This window comes from Arabidopsis lyrata (assembly GCF_000004255.2).
Source record: "Arabidopsis lyrata subsp. lyrata unplaced genomic scaffold ARALYscaffold_8, whole genome shotgun sequence".
Lineage (NCBI taxonomy): Eukaryota > Viridiplantae > Streptophyta > Magnoliopsida > Brassicales > Brassicaceae > Arabidopsis > Arabidopsis lyrata.
In genome coordinates, this window is record NW_003302548.1 from 17,605,728 (window position 1) to 17,623,849 (window position 18,122).

The 18,122-nt window shown below is 34.2% G+C and overlaps 5 protein-coding genes and 1 long non-coding RNA gene across 10 annotated transcripts; 4 read left to right on the forward strand and 2 right to left on the reverse strand.

The window, feature by feature from the left end:
* Positions 1–107: 107 nt before the first annotated feature.
* LOC9300540 (NAC domain-containing protein 72) lies at positions 108–1,458 on the forward strand (the record flags this gene model as incomplete). Its single annotated transcript, XM_021015798.1, has 2 exons — positions 108–278; positions 364–1,458. Coding segments are annotated over 2 exons (426 nt in total), but the record flags the coding sequence as incomplete, so codon positions are not given.
* Positions 1,103–2,246, forward strand: LOC9300541. Of its 4 annotated transcripts, XM_021031593.1 has the most exons (4): positions 1,103–1,240; positions 1,485–1,755; positions 1,890–2,042; positions 2,156–2,246. In XM_021031593.1, exons 2-3 carry the CDS (start codon positions 1,558–1,560, stop codon positions 2,001–2,003), a joined length of 312 nt encoding a protein of 103 aa, XP_020887252.1. In that variant the 5' UTR covers positions 1,103–1,240; positions 1,485–1,557; the 3' UTR covers positions 2,004–2,042; positions 2,156–2,246. The 4 variants fall into 4 exon arrangements, with proteins under 4 accessions (XP_020887252.1, XP_020887232.1, XP_020887247.1 ...); XM_021031573.1 differs by having other exon boundaries at positions 1,890–2,187; XM_021031588.1 differs by having other exon boundaries at positions 1,142–1,240; positions 1,543–1,755; positions 1,890–2,187.
* Positions 2,163–4,671, reverse strand: LOC9300542 (signal recognition particle 19 kDa protein). 2 transcript variants are annotated; one of them, XM_002866108.2, is made up of 4 exons: positions 4,198–4,671; positions 3,752–3,928; positions 3,567–3,666; positions 2,163–2,460 (listed from the first exon to the last, which is right to left on the reverse strand). In XM_002866108.2, the coding sequence occupies exons 2-4, from the start codon at positions 3,926–3,928 to the stop codon at positions 2,300–2,302; spliced, it is 438 nt and encodes a 145-aa protein (XP_002866154.1). In that variant the 5' UTR covers positions 4,198–4,671; the 3' UTR covers positions 2,163–2,299. The 2 variants fall into 2 exon arrangements, with proteins under 2 accessions (XP_002866154.1, XP_020887221.1); XM_021031562.1 differs by lacking the exon at positions 4,198–4,671 and adding an exon at positions 4,033–4,128.
* A 2,058-nt stretch (positions 4,672–6,729) lies between these two features.
* LOC9300543 lies at positions 6,730–11,757 on the forward strand. The gene is made up of 9 exons (XR_002330015.1): positions 6,730–10,183; positions 10,274–10,302; positions 10,482–10,628; positions 10,713–10,795; positions 10,864–11,036; positions 11,142–11,208; positions 11,297–11,365; positions 11,452–11,547; positions 11,689–11,757. It is a non-coding gene; the product is annotated as an uncharacterized LOC9300543 (long non-coding RNA).
* On the reverse strand, positions 11,673–12,831 carry LOC9300544. Its single transcript, XM_002866109.2, has 2 exons — positions 12,340–12,831; positions 11,673–12,229 (listed from the first exon to the last, which is right to left on the reverse strand). The coding sequence occupies exons 1-2, from the start codon at positions 12,600–12,602 to the stop codon at positions 11,974–11,976; spliced, it is 519 nt and encodes a 172-aa protein (XP_002866155.1). The 5' UTR covers positions 12,603–12,831; the 3' UTR covers positions 11,673–11,973.
* A 2,811-nt stretch (positions 12,832–15,642) lies between these two features.
* Positions 15,643–17,919, forward strand: LOC9302230 (putative FBD-associated F-box protein At5g56560). Its single transcript, XM_021015536.1, has 3 exons — positions 15,643–16,584; positions 16,680–16,814; positions 16,982–17,919. Exons 1-3 carry the CDS (start codon positions 15,727–15,729, stop codon positions 17,252–17,254), a joined length of 1,266 nt encoding a protein of 421 aa, XP_020871195.1. The 5' UTR covers positions 15,643–15,726; the 3' UTR covers positions 17,255–17,919.
* Positions 17,920–18,122: the final 203 nt, after the last annotated feature.

Below are 18,122 nucleotides of genomic sequence, written 5' to 3' on the forward strand. Positions count from 1 at the left end.
AAGGAAAATACCCGAAAATAACCAAAAAATACACGAAATATTTTCCGACTACCCTAGTGGACCTGGGTTCGATGCCTACCTTCTTCTCTTTTTGATAATTATACTTTTGGGTTTCAATTAGGAAAAATGTTAAAACTATCACGGCGGATGGTCGTCGTGTCGGGATTAAAAAAGCTCTGGTTTTTTACGCCGGAAAAGCTCCCAAAGGCACTAAAACAAACTGGATTATGCACGAGTATCGCTTAATCGAGCATTCTCGTAGCCATGGAAGCTCCAAGGTAAATAAAGATTGAAACTTTCCCAGATCTAAATTCTTCAAAACTGAAATCCAAATCGTTAATTTTGTTAAATTTTGTTTCTTTGTTGGATGATTGGGTATTGTGTCGAATTTACAAGAAAACATCTGGATCTCAGAGACAAGCTGTTACTACCCCGGTTCAAGCTTGTCGTGAAGAGCATAGCACGAATGGGTCGTCATCGTCTTCTTCGTCTCAGCTTGACGACGTTCTTGATTCGTTCCCGGAGATAAAAGATCAGTCTTTTAATCTTCCTCGGATGAATTCGCTCATTTATAATGAAGTTAAAAAAAAAATTAAAGAAAAAATTAAAAACATATGAAAAGAGACGACGGGAGGCATCGAACCCAGGTTCACTAGGGTAGTCGGAAAACGTTTAGCCACTTGACTAAGACGATATATTCGTTAAATTTTAAAAAGAGATTGTATATATATACACGTTAACACCATGGGTTAAGTATTAACCGCGGTTAGTCATTCCGTTAGTAGAGTTAACGACTGTTAACGCGGGTGTATGATTATACCAAGTTTTAAAACACGACGATTTTAAAAGGCAATTGAAATTAAACCATGCATTTTTATTCCAACTTTAATAACACGCGTATTAAACGGCCAAAAAAAAATAGATGGCGGTTTTTTCGGGTTTTTTCCCTAATTTCAAATAACTTAACGATTTTAAACTTTATCCAACATATGAATTAGTAATTAACTATTTGAGTTTAAAATCGTTAAGTTATTTGAAAATGTTCTAAGTTCTTTAACCAAACAAAAAAAAAAAAGGGTTCTAACTTCTAAGTCCTCTCATATTATGGGCCTGTGCTGCTTTCAAAAGCCCATTAAGAAATTTAAGTCCATCTTCGTCACATCCTGATTCTTCCTTCTCTTTGACCGCTGGATTTTGTCTCTCAGTCTACTTTATCCGATCGGTGCCGGCGAGATTCAAGGTAATCTTCTTCACTTACTTCTATTGAACAGACTCGAAAAGACCCATTCTTCGGATTCATTTGTTCCCAATTCGCCTTTTTTTCCTGATTCGATCTCGATTATTCGTTCAATCATCGATTCCAACTTTTTGTTTCGATTTGTCCACTGTTGTAATCGAGTCTGAGTTTTTGTATATTTAGTTGTTAAAGAATTGGGTTTTTGAAAGGACAAAACTTTTGAGGTTTCTCAACTTGGAATTTTCAGATTCGATTCGGAGTTAGAAACCCGAAATTTATGTCTCTCTTTGAAATGTGTTTATAAGTAAAGAAAGAAGAAGATGAGTGGTGAAGTTGTTATAGCTGCTAGAGTTTATCGTGAGCTTCTTAAAGCAGTGGTGAAACATGTTGGTAAAGAAGATTACAAGTCTCATTTCATTGACTTTGTGAAGCAAGAATTCCGGAAGAATGCAAACTCGGAGACTATCAACCTTGCCCGCAATTACACTTATCTTCTCAATAGCATTCACTCTCACAAGGTGAAGTCTTTTTTAAGATTTCTGTATCACATTGGCCATTTGTCTTATAGAAGCTTGGCTATATCTGCACATCAATGCATTTTGTGTGTTTAGTGACTTTAGTCTCACATGGATAAGTTATCTGGTTGTTGCAGGATTTGTTGTTCTCATACAACATTGCGGTTGATAGAACTGAAGAAATGAAACGAGTGCTTAATAAATCTGCAGCTAGTGTAGGGCTTCGTCTTCCTGAAGTTTACGAGCCTTGATCAGGCAATGCATTCGGGATTCTTCATGTCTATGGACAGGTCTTGGGTTAATTTTTGATTAAATGAGATAGTAGATGGAGCCAGAGAGCTCTTCTTTTCCTTTAAGCTTTTAAGTATTGACAATTGTTGTTGTATTGTACCGCATTTTTTAGAAATATGTGTACCAAGAGCATATTCATGACCTTGATATGTTTGATGGAAACCACCAAAGTGAGAGAATACAGAAGCAATTGCAAATTCTGATATAAAGAAGCCAGCCAAAGTAAATGAAAAGAACTTCCTTAATACTTCTAGTTTTATCTCTTCTTCTTGCCACCTTTGCCTGACTTTGAAGAAGTTCCAGAGGATGAAGTTGTGGCCTGAGGTTCCTGCTTCTTCGCTTTCTGAGCTTCCTGCTTCTTCACTCTCTCTGGATGTCTTGGTACCAACTCTGCAATTTTCTGCAGCAGATGCTTCCCTACAAATATACGTCAACACAAGGAGCACATCATATGTCTGTAGCAAACAACTTGCAGTGTTCTCACAGGTGGAGTCTTTTCGTGCATAGCATGTAAAGCAGCAAGCCAAATGTATATTCATATATTTATTCTTTCCTGGGCATGATGAGGATAAGGTAAAAGTAAACACAAACATCTAAAGAACCAGCAATTTGGAAAATGGTTTTACGTCGCTCATTTCTGCGTGCCAAGGTCTAGCTATTTAGATGTAACAGTACAAATGCATACACATACACATACACCGACGCAAACACAAACACATGTCATGCAATTTGCCAAAAAGTGCTTGAAATAAACAAGTTCTATATTAGCTTATTTCTGCATCAGAGTCTGCCGTGATCATATGCACCAATACCAACCAAAGAAATTCAAGATATAGCACAAATTGATAAAGAATTTGTGAAGAAGAAAATCTGATAAACTTAGCATAAGGTGATATTCCGTTAACACTATCATAACAAACATAAACATCTAAAGAATCAGTTAGTTGCTGCAGTAAGTTCCATACACATAATATCGATATGTACATAATATAACAGCTTGTTTCCCCACATGAGATTCTGGTAATAATGATGCTGACCATAAATGAAAAATTTAGGGATCCCTGGAAATGAAGCCTCCAGATCAAAGGTTGATATTGGTGATGATATAAATGACAAAATTATCAATGAAAAAGTTTGAATCAGGGTGATATAAGATAAAATAAAGTAGAATGTTAATATAAGAGACTAGAGTTTTGATAACAAGCAGGCTGGTATCAGGCAACATTAGTAGGAAGATTGAACACATCCACACATGGGTAACAAGGAGAGATCTTAACAACACAAGAAGAGTAAGTAAAGTAAATAAAGCAGATTCCATTATCTAAGTCAATGACGACAAGACTGGCTTCTGATTTCCAGTCAGGTATACAAAACTGCAAGTTCAATCTAATTGATCACACTAGGTTAACACTAAAAGAAAAAACAGAAGACAAATTTTCTACAGCGAGCGGTAAGAAAACATAAAAGAAAAATGTTCTACAGTGAGCAGATATAGAATCACGAATACAAATGCAAGGTCTTACTTGAAGTAATGGCTGGATTGAGTAAAGTCCCATCTTCCCTTTTCAATTGCACCCTCACTCTCCCTACTTGCATGAAATCGCGCGGGTATGCTTTGTCAATCTAAAAAAACACCAGAAAACCTCAAATCAAAGACTGTTTAAAAAGACAACATCCTCCCGTAAACCCAATTTAGATGATGAATTACCTCGACGGCACTAGGGAGTTTCAAATGCTTGCAACAATCACTGATCTCAATGCAATTCGGATTCTCACATGATTTACTCACACTGATTCTTCTTCCCTCAGCTACAGTTTTCTTTGAGTTAATATAGACTGGATATATCACTACCCATTTCTTGATGTTGACCGTTCCACTATCCATCTACAGATCAAGAAGAAACATAACCAAACAGATTAATGCAACTCTTAAATCACAACGATTTGATAAAAACAACAAAAAATCTGAAAAACCTAGAAATCCACTACCTACGCGAGTAAACCCATAAAAATTACACAGATCTGTTTCGATTTCAAGGGAATTCTCAAGCATATAGAACCCAAATCGTATACATGCGCAAGAAGGAAGATAACTATTATTATACCCCACGAAAGATCAATGGATATTTTAACACAGAGAGAAGAGAAACAAACCAGAAATCAGATTCTTTAAATTCAGGAAATCAAGCTTTTGGAGTGAGATTGCTCGGATCAGATACTCGTATCGCCGGAAGAGAGCAACGACGGAGAAAGAGGAATTTCGCACTTTGAGATTTTACGTGTAACCTCGGATTAATTTTGACTTGTTAGATACCGAGTCAGAGGCTAGAATGCCACTAAACCAGAAAAATGAATCAAACATGCCATTTTAGAGTCAACCACCACCGCTCCGACGACGACGCTCTCTCAGTTATCAGAGATTCTGCATCAACGATTCGAAGTTTCTAATAATTGTATAGTTTTCTTCATCCTTTGTCCTTCTTCTTGTTTGATTTGATTTCTTTTTGAAGAGCAAGAATTTTATTATCTAAGATCCCTTGTTGATGCGCTTAGATGAGTGTGGTGGGATTCGATGTTAGAAACGAGAACTGTCAATTCCGTAATCATGAGTTCTTATGACAAATTCTACCTCAAAATTCATACTAGTTGATTAGTTTGAAGTTATTGGGGAATACTAGTTGATTAGTTTACCTTTTTATTGTTGTATCTGTTTTTTCTTAAGATAATGAAAACGGCGATGGAAGTGGCACTAGAATGGGAGAGAACCAGCAAATTTGTGATGCATACCAAGAGGAGCCTGTAGATGGTCATTCCATTGATGTTGAGGCCAGTCTTGATCTTATGGGGACAATGGAACAAGGTAAACTGTAGTTTATAACAAGTGTTGAATTCTGTGATCTTTTATGTTAGGGTGTTATAGAGATGTAGTTTCTTTGTTGAATAGACCTTCAAAAGGAGATAGGAAATGCTGATTTAGTCATGATTGATGACCAAGAGAAGGATCATGAGAAAGGTAAACTTTTGTTTTGTTTTTTTTTTGTATATGGTTGAAGTTACTGATTCTTATCATCAGTTCTAGATGTTACACACTAGTAAGCCTTGATTACCTTTAATTGTTGTAAATAATCTTCTAACTGAATTAAACCAAACTACTGATGATGATGAGAACGAAGGCATCATAGATCTTGTTAATGCTTTGTGAAGCAATTGAAAACGGTAATTATTTCAGATTCTTGTTTTTCTCATCTGTAATGTACGGAACATATCTAATGATTCGTAATTACTGAATTTTGTGTAGAAACTGAGATGGGAACCAAGGAAAAAGATGGTGATGAGGAGGCTAAATCTGAGAAGCCTAAGAAGAAGAAAAAGATCAAAGAAAGGCAAGACTCCAGCTAAAGTAGATGCTCTAGTTGCTAACAACGTTGTACTTTGGTTATTTTAATTTCAAAGTAAATATATGATATTATTGATAACCATTTTTACTTACAGATCTATATGTTTTACATGCAAAGATATTCAATGATTTGGAAAATAAAACATGTATTAGTATTTGTCAAATTTATAAAACTAGGTTCGACTGGGTACAACTAAGAACATATATGTATTTGAATTCGTCGTATTTGTACAACTAGGTTCGACTGAGTATAACTAAGACCATAAATGTATACGTAGTTCTATACAACAAATATGAAAACGATAAATTAGAGTTTATATCGATTCCAAAAATATTTTGAACTATAAACAAACAATTTTAAATAAATAAAACTCGAATTTATCATTTTCCAAATATATACTATTAGTTCAACTACGTTCATTGTATTATGCATTTTATTAAATTATAACAAGTTATAAATTAATATTTATATAAGAAATTCCCTAAAAACATCTTCAAATATAAATAGATTATTTAAAATCAATACAACCATAATTTATCAATTTTGTAAAAAAAAAAAATATTTTCACATAACACACTTCTTCCAATATAAGGAAGACTTAGTAAGTGATCACTGCATATGAAGCAAAAGAGGTAAAAATCAAGTTTTTCTGAACATTGTGTTTTGAAAACCTCCTAAATGATAATTAAAAGTATAACATCATGTGTTCAACTGGAAATTACTAATTTTCATTAAAGTCCAACTGGAAATACACAAAAATAGCTAAAGTTCAACTATGAATATGAGAGTACAACTGGACAACTAGGTACAACTATGTTTAAAACAAAACAATTTTTTATTAATATCATGTTGTCTTTGGCCCACTTTACCACACGTGTGATGATTTAAAATTAATATCAGGTTGCCAAAAATCATGCTTACGTGGATCATTTTTTTAAAAAAAATTTATTTTAATTAATTTTTTTTTAAAATGTTATTTTTAATTGTCTCAGTTGTACCTAAGTGATGTAATTGTACTTTCTTATAAGTAACTCATACACATAGTTGTACCTAAATAGACTAGTTGTACCTACAAAACCAATTGAACATAAATATAATCTAAATATTATACTTTTTTTACTTTTTTCATCTTAGTTTACCTAGTTAAACCGAATAATTACATCTCCGATATACCTAGTAATTCCAGTTGCACTAAAATACCACCAAAATACATAAACAAAAGATCCACTTTACCATATACAAACAAAAGGTCCAATTTTTTTACCATATACAAACACGTAGTTTTTTGCACCAAAAACAAAAAAAACTATCCGAACAATCAAATAGTGCAGTTGCACCAAATAGTTCAACTTATACCAAAATTGTCTCAGTTGTACCTAAGTGATCTAGTTGTACATAAAACTTCAATTTCACCATATGATTCTATTGTTTACAATCAAACAAATCCTCAATCTTTCAGTTTCTGCTGCAACTATTTAATCTTCTGCTCATTATAGCTCCAAATTAGATAAATTTCTATGCTTGTTCATTTTATCCTCTAGATCAAAGCAATGGCAGAGTAAAGCAAAACCCTTGAAGTCTGAAGGCAAATTGAATCATTTTGAGTCACAATCTATTAAGAACAACTATCAAGATGTCATACGGTTAAAAATGGATAGTGCGAAATTAAAGGAGTGATGGGATTTTCGGCGGGAAATCAGAAGATTTTCAAGCGTAATCTTTGGTCATTAAAGCATTAAAATCTTCCGAACTAAAATAACACTTCGGAAGACTTGGGGGGCTAATTGTTAGTATCGGATCCCGCACCAGTAGTCCAGGACCAACCAAAGATTGCCACATAAGCAGAGGAGAAGCCCACGAGAGATAGGCCCATAAGACCCTTAGATCAAGAGGAAGATACGGGCGAAGTGGTCACATCGCGAGGTGGGAACGGAGTCGAAGTCACGGATAGTTTGGTTCGAGATTATTTGGGTTGAAATGTGAGACCCATGAAGATCGGAATCAATTCAAATTCGAACGTTTGAGCATTAAACTCAAAGACTGAAACGGACACATTTAAGAGAGAATAATTGTATTTAATTAGGAGTTAAATGTTGTTTGTTAGTATAAATAAGAAGGCCAAGGGCCATGTAAAACACACGTAATTTTTCTAGCAAATATACTATATCCATTTTCATATCTATTCATAGCTTTTTTTAAATCAATTTTTGTCCTCAAGAATAATCCTTCTCACTAAATAAACAAATACTTGAGTGTGTGAATCCGACATCCACATCTATGACAACGTTCAAAAGAAGATTAATGGCTGGCAAACCAAGTTCCTCTCCACAGCCGGGAAAGAAACACTAATCAAAGCAGTAGCATATGCCATGCTGGTCTATTCGATGAATTGTTTCCAGTTACCTATGGAGCTTTGTTCGGAAATAGATAGTATGATAGCCCGGTTCTGGTGGGGTTCAACTAAGGAAAAACGGAAAATATCTTGGGTTGCTTGGAAGAAGCTGGTGACATCAAAAAAACGGGAGGAATGGGTTTTCGCGACCTACATTTGTTTAACCAAGCCTTGCTAGCGAATCAAGTATGGAAAATTATACAAAGGCCTCACAGCATGATCTTTCGGCTTCTAAAGGCCAGGTACTTCAAAGATGGCGATATTTTCTCCGCAAATAGAGGAACGAAACCTTCGTATGGATGAAATTCATTGCGATTTGGAAGAGACCTTTTGAAAACTGGAATCCAAGTTGCCATCGGTAACGGGGAAAACACTAAGATAGGACTCGACCCATGGCTGCCAACGACACCACCATGGCCTCCAACTCTACTGCCAATGATAGAACCCACCCTTGCTGCCAGTTTCTTGATAGATCCAATAACCCGTCAATGGGATGAGACTAAAATCAGTAACTTGATAGATCCAACGGATCACCAAAAATCCTTAAGATCTATCTCCCACAAAGCAGCAAGGAGGATTCTTACATATGGAGTCATACTGAAGATGGTAAATACACTGTCAAATCAGGGTATTGGAAAGCAGTCAGTGCAACACTCACCGATGATGACCCAAAGCCTCCTCTTGCGAGTCATCCTGATCTAGCTACTAATGTGTGGAAGTTGGATATAGCTCCAAAACTAAAACATTTTCTCTGGCGACTAGCATCAAGGGCAATAGGAACGGCTGAAAACCTCCGACGACGCAACATAAACGTCAATCCCTACTATTCTAAGTGTTGTACCAAATTAGAAACGCGAGACCATACTTTCTTCTCATGTCCGGAGATTATCCCGATATGGAGAGCGGCAGGTTATACAACACAAGTATTGGGTGACCAAGGAAAACCAATAGAGGAAAAGCTCCAATACCTCATCGAACTTCACACCACACAAAACTGTTCTAAACTCCATCAACTACTTCCTTTCTGGCTAATGTGGAGAATCTGGAAAGCTAGAAACGACTTAGTGTTCAATCGCAACGTCATAGAGGCCAAAGACACAATCGAAAGGGCTGTAATGGATACAAAGGAATGGTTAGAAAAAAGTGTTGAAACAGACTCCATCCCAAGCGAAACAACTTGCCGGAGAAGCAACAATGGAAAATGGGAACCTCCACCAAGGGGTTGGGTCAAATGTAACTATGATGCTTCTCATCATACAGGGAACTACCCATCGGGACTAGGATGGATAATTCGGAACTCAAATGGGACTGTTCTAGAATGCGGTATGGGAAAATTCCAAGGACGGGCAACAGTTGAAGAATCAGAATGCACAACATTAATATGGGCACTTGGATACAAGTCAATTGAGTTTGAAGGAGATAATCTCACTATAAACCGTCTGATCAATGGAAACGCAGCAAATCCCAGGCTTCAACACTACCTCGACACGATCCGCACCTGGAAGACTATGTTCACATCCGTAACTTTCAGATTTCGGAGTCGGGAGAGTAACGAATGTGCAGATATGCTAGCAAGGAAGGCACTAACGTGCAATAGCAATGCAATGTTGTTCTATTCATGTCCCCTGTTTTTAGCAAATGTTGTAAACTCTGATATTGGTTATTAATAAAGCTATTGGAAGGAAAAAAAAAAAAGAAAGACGGTGGCATTCCAGCATTATTTCTCCGAGAAAGTAGATAGAGTACCGTCATCTAAAATATTAAACCCGGTTGAACCGTACCAAACCGGATATGAAAAAGTGAAATAGATAAATAGAATTTAAAAATCTATATGGAAACGACGATGCTGAAATTAACCTTAAAACGGCATCGTAGCAATTAACATCAACTGATGAAACGACGCCGTTTTTTGCGTTTTCTTACATGTTGCGTTAATACGTCGTCGTTTTTAATAAGGGTGTTGCAATTTCATCCTCTAAACAAACCTTTAGTCGCCTTGTTGATCAAGCCACTTAGATAGAGAGAAGAACAACACCACCGATCTCCGGAGAATGTAAAGTCGTAAGAAAATTTTCCTGATTTCTTCTTCATATTCTTCCTTAACCCTAGCGATTACAACTACCCGATCCGCAATTTAGACTCCAGTGGTGCCAGGGTTTAGCGTTAACGGCTGATAAAACCTTTTCCTGATTTCATAATCGTACGTACTGAACTACTGATACTTCACAATCGATTGTTGGGAAGTTGCTAATGTTTGTAATGATTTTTCTGCAATGTAGACACTCAAATTGAGAACAACAGTTTTGTAGACTTATCCTTTGGCAACCAAGACACATCAGCCATGGCAACGGTAAGTGGCGCTTCTAACTTGGAGAGAATGGTGGAGATAAAATGATATTTGTTTCTCTGTTTTGAAACTTATGTTAAGGTTCTGGAACAGGAGGAAGAACTCACGGGAAACCTCAAACAGTAAGTTTCTAAGCTCTTTGAAGCGTCTCTAAACTAACTGTTCCGGTTCCGGATGAACCTAATGTTGAAACCTGCTCTGAAAATTTCGGTCATTACCAATGGTTCTGCTCTCTTTTTCCCCAAAATTTGGTTTTCTTTATTTGCTTACTTATGTTCTTTCTCAATACTGTTGTTTACAGTAACAATGCGGTGCATCTCTGGTCCAAGATCAAAGGAAAGGAGGGTACTCAGTTCAAGAATCCTCAATGAAGGCATAGCTAAGCCACTTATGGTTGTTAAGAGTCATGGTGGTTATAACATGAGACAACAGATCTGACTGCTCTTTGGTTGGTTATCTTTTGAATGTTTTCTTCAATAAGTGTATATTGTTTAATGAATTGTCTGCTGATGATAAACTCTGTTTTTTCAAGGTATCGACTTAATGAAGAGAAAGCTGAGTGGATTATATGTTACCGGTTATGACAACAGTTGCACTTTGATTTGGTGTTCAAAAGTAGGTTTTATGTGAAGTTCTGTGTCTTGATTTAACTTAACTCTAATTCATGGTTGTTTTCATTTAAGGCTGAATCAGGATAATGATGACAAGACTTACCCTAAAACAAGCCATGTTGGTTTTGGTTTTGTCAAGCCAAAAGATGGCAAACCATTTAGAACTCGAGATTCAGATGTGGTCCCTTTAAGTTATTTGCTAGATGATGCTAAGACTCGCAGTAGAGATGTTCTTATTGAGTGCGGTATAAATGCCTTTGTTACTGTTTACATTTTGGTATTCTTGAATCATTCTCTTGAATAAGTTACGTATGTGAAAATATTCAACCTCTGAGATTGACTCTGTGCAGGTAAGGAACAAGAGTGGACTCCTTAGGAGCTTGATTAAACAGCCGAGACATAAATGAGCTTAAGAAGGTGTGTTTGTTTTGGCTGCATAATCTCAAATTTACTTCTTTGTGTTCCTTGAATTCATATTCACAACATCTTCTTTGCTTTGTTGCAGACAGGAAAGCTAGTGTTGAATCATGCGGATGAACGAGCACTAGGACTTCACTCGCTACGATTTTCTGAGGTAGATCGATCAGTCGATAGCTCTGTTTTTCTTTTTCGATGAAAAGATCTTATACGATTAGATCAATGTTGTGAACGTTCTTGCAGACTGTTGAGGAAGTATTTACCAATTTGTTACCAAGCGTACTGTGCAAGTACCTCTTTAACTTATCTGAATACTACAAGTTCTACACAAATTTTCAGGTATGTTATCAAACATTCTATACTAAAAGTTGTCCTGATTCTTAACTTAAAATTGACTTGAATCTTTTTGCATAATCAAATCACCAAATGGTCTGATTCTTACTTAACGTAAAACAATGGTCCACTATAAAACTTTGTCAGGTTACTGGTTCGGAACAAGAGACAAGCCGACTCTTACTATGTAAAGCAACAGCCATAGTTATGCGGAAATGCTTCCACCTTCTCTGAATCACTCCTGTTTACAAGCTTTGATACATACAACCAAACAGCCAAAAAAAAAAAGTGTAAACAAGTCTATTCTACAAATTAAGACAGTGGAATGCTACAATGTTTTATTCCCTTGTTATGTTACTGAAACCGATTATGGTGAATCGTAAAAAGGGTTAAAACTTGGAAGAAGAAAAAAGTCTAATATTTGTCTGAGATCTAAGGTCTTCTTCTGGCAAGACAAGAGAGAGCAGAGGAAGGTGTTTTGTTGGGTTTCTTGGAGATTGTAGCTCTAGGACTATAAACCCTTTTATAGCTTTGATCTAAAATCCCTCCAGTACTCCTAGATGACTTTCTTTTTGCTCCATAGTTTCTATTTTTAAACCCTCTCTTCATAAGATCTTCAAGGCTTTTAACATTTGCTAGTGATGTGAATGATTGAGATCTTCCTTCATAGAACTTTGATAATCCCCTCCTGAGATCATAAACAAAACTTTTGTTATTACCAGAAAACAGAGATGTATTTAGATCCATTAGGTACTAAACCCCAAAATCCAAAAGCTTCCAAAAAGATTGTTTTCTTACTTGATTGGGAGATGTGACATGAGGTCAGAGAGATCTTCAAGAGGTCCATTAGAAGAAGATGAAGAAACATCATCATCATCATCCTCTGTTAAATCAGATGAAGAACACATGGAAGAAGATAATGAACAAGATGATGAATCTTCTTCTTCCTCAGAGAATGTTCTTGAAACTCCTTGAACAATGTCTTCTTCTTGGATCCCTGTTGGATCTTCATAGATCATGTTGCCCATTTGCTTCAGATTCAGATTCATCTCTTTGAACATAAGAGAAACACACAAGAAAGAAAGTTGTTTTGTCAAAGGATGGTTGTGTTGTTCTACAATTGGAAACAAAGAAACATGAGTTCTATTTGCAGATAGATATCTACAATATATATGGATGGATATGTGAAGAGCTTTTGAGTTATTTCTTTATTTTAAATTTAAAAAAAGCGAAAAAGAGAAAGAAAGAAAAAAGGATAAATATATGTGTGGGTATTACTTACGTGCAAGCCGTGGATAACGTTGACCCTTTTAAATATATAATTTCACTTTCTTTTTTTTCAAGTTTTATCTCAAAATTTTTGTGTTTTGTTTTGTTATTATTGATTATCTCATCGCATATGTTAATTGGTATTATTGTGTGTTTTCTCATATGTGGTCCTCATTCTATGGGCCGTCATTATCAATATCACAGCTTTTTGCTTTTTGTTTTTGGTTTTCTAAACTCACTTTTTCCCTTTAATTTGTTATTTAGAGTATTATTATTCGTTTTCCATAACATAAAATTTCATTTCTAAACTAACTATAATTAGTATTTTTTGTAGTTTTGATAAGATAACATATGTTGTTTCTGTCATATACAGATGTTCCAGTGAAAATATAGGATTTACTAAAAAAATACAAAGAGATTAGGTCTAAAGGTTTTGCAGAGAGGATAAAATATAAATAAAGGTCGGTTTGCGTAATTAAAATAGTAATAGTAGTATTTATGGTTTAGATTTGCTTAGGGAGTTTTCTTTTTCAATTCCCTATGGTGCTGCTGTTACTAGGCAAAAGAGGATAAGACCCATTCTCTTAAAACCTATCCGAATCATGTCCTCGTCACCTCTATCCTTATTCCTTTTTTTATTTCTGATTTTGTTAATTGGACCGAAAATTTTAGTTCCCATCACTAAAATAACGACTTTTCCTAAGAAAAGCAATTAAATAGAAAAATAACAACGTATATCCTCAAATTATTTTAGGGGTTTTTGCAAAAATGACACTTTTTCAATGCCACTTTTCAAAAATACCCCCTTTTTAAAACCTTATAAAAAATGCTCTTAAAAATATAAAATTTATCCAAATATGTATGTAATATTATTAAAACATACACAAACTACATTTCTATGTATCTAAAATCTTATAAATACTTTATAAATACCTTATAAATACATTTTAAATACCTTTAAAAACCATTAAAATATTTTGTGAAACCTTTGAAAAACCTTAAAAATCCTTTAAAATAACTTGTAAAACCTTTTAAAACACCTTATAAAACCTTATAAATACTTGGATCGAGTCTTCAAGTAGTAGTTACAATCTATAAGTACCTTATAAACCTAATAAAACTTTATAAAAATTTCAGATTTAAAAAGAGACATTTTTGAAAATGGATATCTAAAATGGGTATTTTTGAAAAGGGACACACCAAAAAGGGTAGTTTTAACAATTTCCCATTATTTTATATTCACATTTTGTGTAAATTACTCTTTACGCGATATCCTTAGAACAAGAATCTTGTCCTTCTTTAAACAACTTTTTCCCGACACACAAACAGCCTTTTTCTTGATATATAGGGATAATATCATGATTCAAGTTTCAAACGATTTATAGCATGTACACACTGAATAAAATTCAAAGTAAAAATCTATGATACTTGAATATACATATTGCAAATTAAAGTCCTGAGTTAGGAGGAATTTATTTATTCCTATTCACATTTCACACATATTTTTAGTATAGACATTATTACATATTAAAAGTCTCCTTCAAATTTCGAATATCTTTAGCAAAAAACAGAAAAAAAAAGACCGAAAATTATATTCACAATAGATGAAAAAAAACCTCACTTTTCATTTGAAAAAATAAATATATTCTTATCCTTTGATTTGGCCTTTATGAAATGTCATAATTTGGGAGAAAAATAAGTTCTTAAGTTGACTGAGTCTATTTATTTTATTTTTTTTGGTAAGATTGACTGAGTTTATTTAACCACATATATATTCAACCAAAACCTTGTTTAAAAATCGAAAATAAATTATTTCGTACATCCTCCATAAATCGGTATGTAGAATGCAATATTTTTTATAGGTCTTTACACTATTACTAGTACGTTAGATGAACAATATAATAACGGATATACTCGAATAAAACACTTAATTAATGATGTTTTTATTTGATAGTAATATAGTGTAAAGACCTATAAAGACTTATATACTCGAATGCAACGTACGTTTTTTTTTATAGGTCTCACAAGGTCACGTAAAAACAGTATCAATGTTTTGAATGATGAACATTTGCAAAATCATGTTCTTAAAACATAGAAAAATAGTGTATATCATTCAATAATCTTTGTGTTTACGCTTTTTTTTTTTTTTAACTATCTATAGCACTAACACACGTAATGTTACTTTCTTTCTTTCTTTTTTGATCTCAGAAACATAGTGTCAATTACAAATTTACAATGAACAGATGAACCTCCGGAAAAAAACAAAAGTTGTTCCTAAATGTTTATCGAAGCATCTCGAGATCTTGGAATGGAGACAATATGAAGGCACAGAGCAAGAGAGTATAGTGTCAGCTTGTGTTTCAGTTTGACTAAACTCTTATGTGATGGTGTGTGTCTCTAGAAGACACAAAGATTCTTAGTTTTCTTCTTCCTTTTCATTGACTTTATTTTTGGTGTTTGTGGGTTTTTATTTTCCAATCTCCGGATCTTCTTTTTATCTTTAATTTATGAAAACAGAGCAGTTTTGTTTTCACAAATGATATGGTAGTTGAACTAGTCTTTATAAAAAGAAAAGGAAGATTAATCAGTTATGAAATGGAATACTGAAATTGTAAAAGGAATGATTTAAAAATCAAGAAACGAATTTTATTGGATATTTATAATAGTTTTTTGCTTCAAAATTTTAATAATAAACAAAATTTATGTATTGATTTTGATAATAGTATTAGGTACAATCGAATCACCAAAAAAATCTAAAACTAACTTTTCTTTGATTGCTACTACTTGTTTCATATACATATTAAGTGTTTTTTTTTTCTCACGAACCCTAATTTGACTAGGGTTCTTTTCTTCATGCTTTGCATGTTTCGGGGCAGGTTTTCCAAAGAGCAGAATTCATAAGAATAAACAAAAAGTATGGAGAAAAAGAGGCTCAGTGACTTGCCAGATGAATTGCTCTTAAAGATATTGTCATCCCTTCCTATGTTTAAAGAGACTTTAGCAACACGTCTCATATCAAAACGTTGGAAAGGTCCTTGGAAACTGGTGCCGGATGTCATGTTTGATGATGATGATACACCATTTAAAAGTTTTGAGACTTTTATGAGTTTTGTTTATGGATCTTTGTTGTCTACCGATGCTCAAATTCTAGACAGATTGCATCTCAAGCTTAACCAAAACTATTCTGCTTCGGACATCAATTTTTGGGTTCAAATCGCGGTTAACCGATCTGTGAGAGAGCTGAGAATCGACCTGTTTGGCAAAACCCTAGAATTGCCGTGTTGCTTGTGTTCTTGTAGAACCCTAAAAGAATTGACTCTACATGGATTATGTATCAAGATTGTTCCTCCTTCGTTTCGTTTGTCATCACTCGAAGCGTTGCACCTTCTATCGGTTAAGTTCTTGGGCGATGAATCTGTTGCGAGTCTTTTAAAAATCTGCCCTGTTCTTGAACATTTGGTTGTAGACCAAATCAAAAATGACAACGTGAAGATATCCAATATCGATGTGCCTACTTTGAGGAACTTATCTATTAGGAATTCGAAAGGGAAACACGGGAAACGCACATACGTTGAGGGAAGTAATGGATTTGTGATCAAAGCTCCTTCATTGACAGAATTGAACTTTGAGGATACATTGAGTAACTTTACAATGTTTGAACCTATGCCTGAGGTGATCAAAGCGAATATTCAGGTTATTTGTGACCAATCTGAGAACTTCATAGGGTCTCTTACCTCAATCCAACATCTTTCTCTTTGTTCTCTAACTTCAAAGGTAAAAACTTTCTTACTCCAAATAATGTCAAGATTTCTCCTTTAATGTTTTGTTATTATTATCATTACAGTAAATAATTTATACTTTAATGGCAGACTCCATATCCTGCTTGCACTGTTTTCTCGTCTCTTAAACATCTAGAGCTATGTACATGTTCTGCGGGATGGGCAAATCTACTTGCTTGTATACTCAATGCCGCGCAAGAACTTCGATCTCTAAAGCTTAAGTCGGTATGTTAGATCTACATAAGAAATTGAAGAATGATAAAAATTTTTTGCAAAGTCATGTCCTTAAAACGTAGAAAAATAGTTTCATTCAATTGTCTTTGTGTTTCCACATAATTTTTAACGATCTATAATAGTAAAACAAGTAATGTCTTTTCTCCTTTTTGTCTCAGAAACATAGTGCCAAATACAGTGATCCGATGAGCCTCTGGAAAGAACCAACAGTTGTTCCCGATTGTTTATCGAAGCACCTAGAGATCTTGGAATGGAGACAATATGAAGGCACAGAGCAAGAGAGGAATGTGGCTGAGTACACACTAGCAAACGCTACTTGTCTAAAGATGGCGACGTTCTCGACAAGATGTAGAAACAAAAATCATCGCATGTTAAAGAAGTTAAAGTCTATGGACAGAGTTTCAAAGACATGTCAGCTTGTGTTTGACTAAACTCTTATGTGATGGTTTTGGTCTTTAGAAAACAGAGTTTCTTAGTTTTCTTCTTCCTTTCTTCTGACTTTATTTTTGGTGTTTGTGGGTTTTGTTTTCTGATCTCCGGATCTTCTTTTATTTGTGAACACAGAACAGTTTTTGTTTACATATTTGAAAACTTTACACTATTCAATACTTTTCATGCATTTCAACAAGATAATCAGAACATAGAGATTCGTAAAACTAAAACTAAAACAAAGTAGATGGGATTTTTCCAAAAACTAATAAAATGAAAGAGTTTCTTTATGACGCCAAAATCTGAGATTTTCACTACTCCTTTATGGTTTACAAGAAGCCTAGTTTGATGGTTTATTAATGTCTCTGTGTTTTTTTTTTATACTAAAATTATTGATGCAAAATCTTTTTGTTGTACTGTATTAATGGGTTATTAATTCTATTTTAATAATCAAAATTTATAAGGATTCACTGTATACGTATATATTTTCTTTGAAATCACTAAAATATACTTAAGATTTTGAAGTTATCTTCACTATTAAAAAATTTAATTATTAATTTACAGTATGGAAATTTTCAGGTCAGGCCCTAGTCCAAGTAAAATGGAAATGTAGTTAAATTAGCATTTATAAAAAAAAGTAAAGAAAATTACAATTAATCAATTAGAAAATTGAGAAAGGAAAATTAAAAATTAGCAATAGTAAGTCGTTTTCCCCACGTCAAATAAAAATTAGGAAACTGACTTTTATTGATTTTTTTTCCAATAATAATCGTATTTTGCATCAAAAAATAATAGCATGAATAATAAGACTAAATTTTTATAATTCCGACTTTTCTTTTGTTAAAATTATCCAGATTAACTCAAATCTTT

Excerpts from the sequence above, each read along its gene's own strand:
- LOC9300541 (XM_021031593.1), top strand. The coding sequence starts at position 1,558 with ATGAGTGGTGAAGTTGTTATAGCTGCTAGAGTTTATCGTGAGCTTCTT. Across the intron at positions 1,756-1,889 it reads ATAGCATTCACTCTCACAAG|GATTTGTTGTTCTCATACAA; the intron begins GTGAAGTCTTTT and ends TGGTTGTTGCAG.
- LOC9300544 (XM_002866109.2), bottom strand. The coding sequence starts at position 12,602 with ATGTTCAAAGAGATGAATCTGAATCTGAAGCAAATGGGCAACATGATC. Across the intron at positions 12,230-12,339 it reads ATGTCACATCTCCCAATCAA|GAGGGGATTATCAAAGTTCT; the intron begins GTAAGAAAACAA and ends TTATGATCTCAG.
- LOC9302230 (XM_021015536.1), top strand. The coding sequence starts at position 15,727 with ATGGAGAAAAAGAGGCTCAGTGACTTGCCAGATGAATTGCTCTTAAAG. Across the intron at positions 16,585-16,679 it reads TTTGTTCTCTAACTTCAAAG|ACTCCATATCCTGCTTGCAC; the intron begins GTAAAAACTTTC and ends CTTTAATGGCAG. Across the intron at positions 16,815-16,981 it reads GATCTCTAAAGCTTAAGTCG|AAACATAGTGCCAAATACAG; the intron begins GTATGTTAGATC and ends TTTTTGTCTCAG.
- LOC9300542 (XM_002866108.2), bottom strand. The coding sequence starts at position 3,928 with ATGGATAGTGGAACGGTCAACATCAAGAAATGGGTAGTGATATATCCA. Across the intron at positions 3,667-3,751 it reads AACTCCCTAGTGCCGTCGAG|ATTGACAAAGCATACCCGCG; the intron begins GTAATTCATCAT and ends GTGTTTTTTTAG. Across the intron at positions 2,461-3,566 it reads CAATCCAGCCATTACTTCAA|GGAAGCATCTGCTGCAGAAA; the intron begins GTAAGACCTTGC and ends GTATATTTGTAG.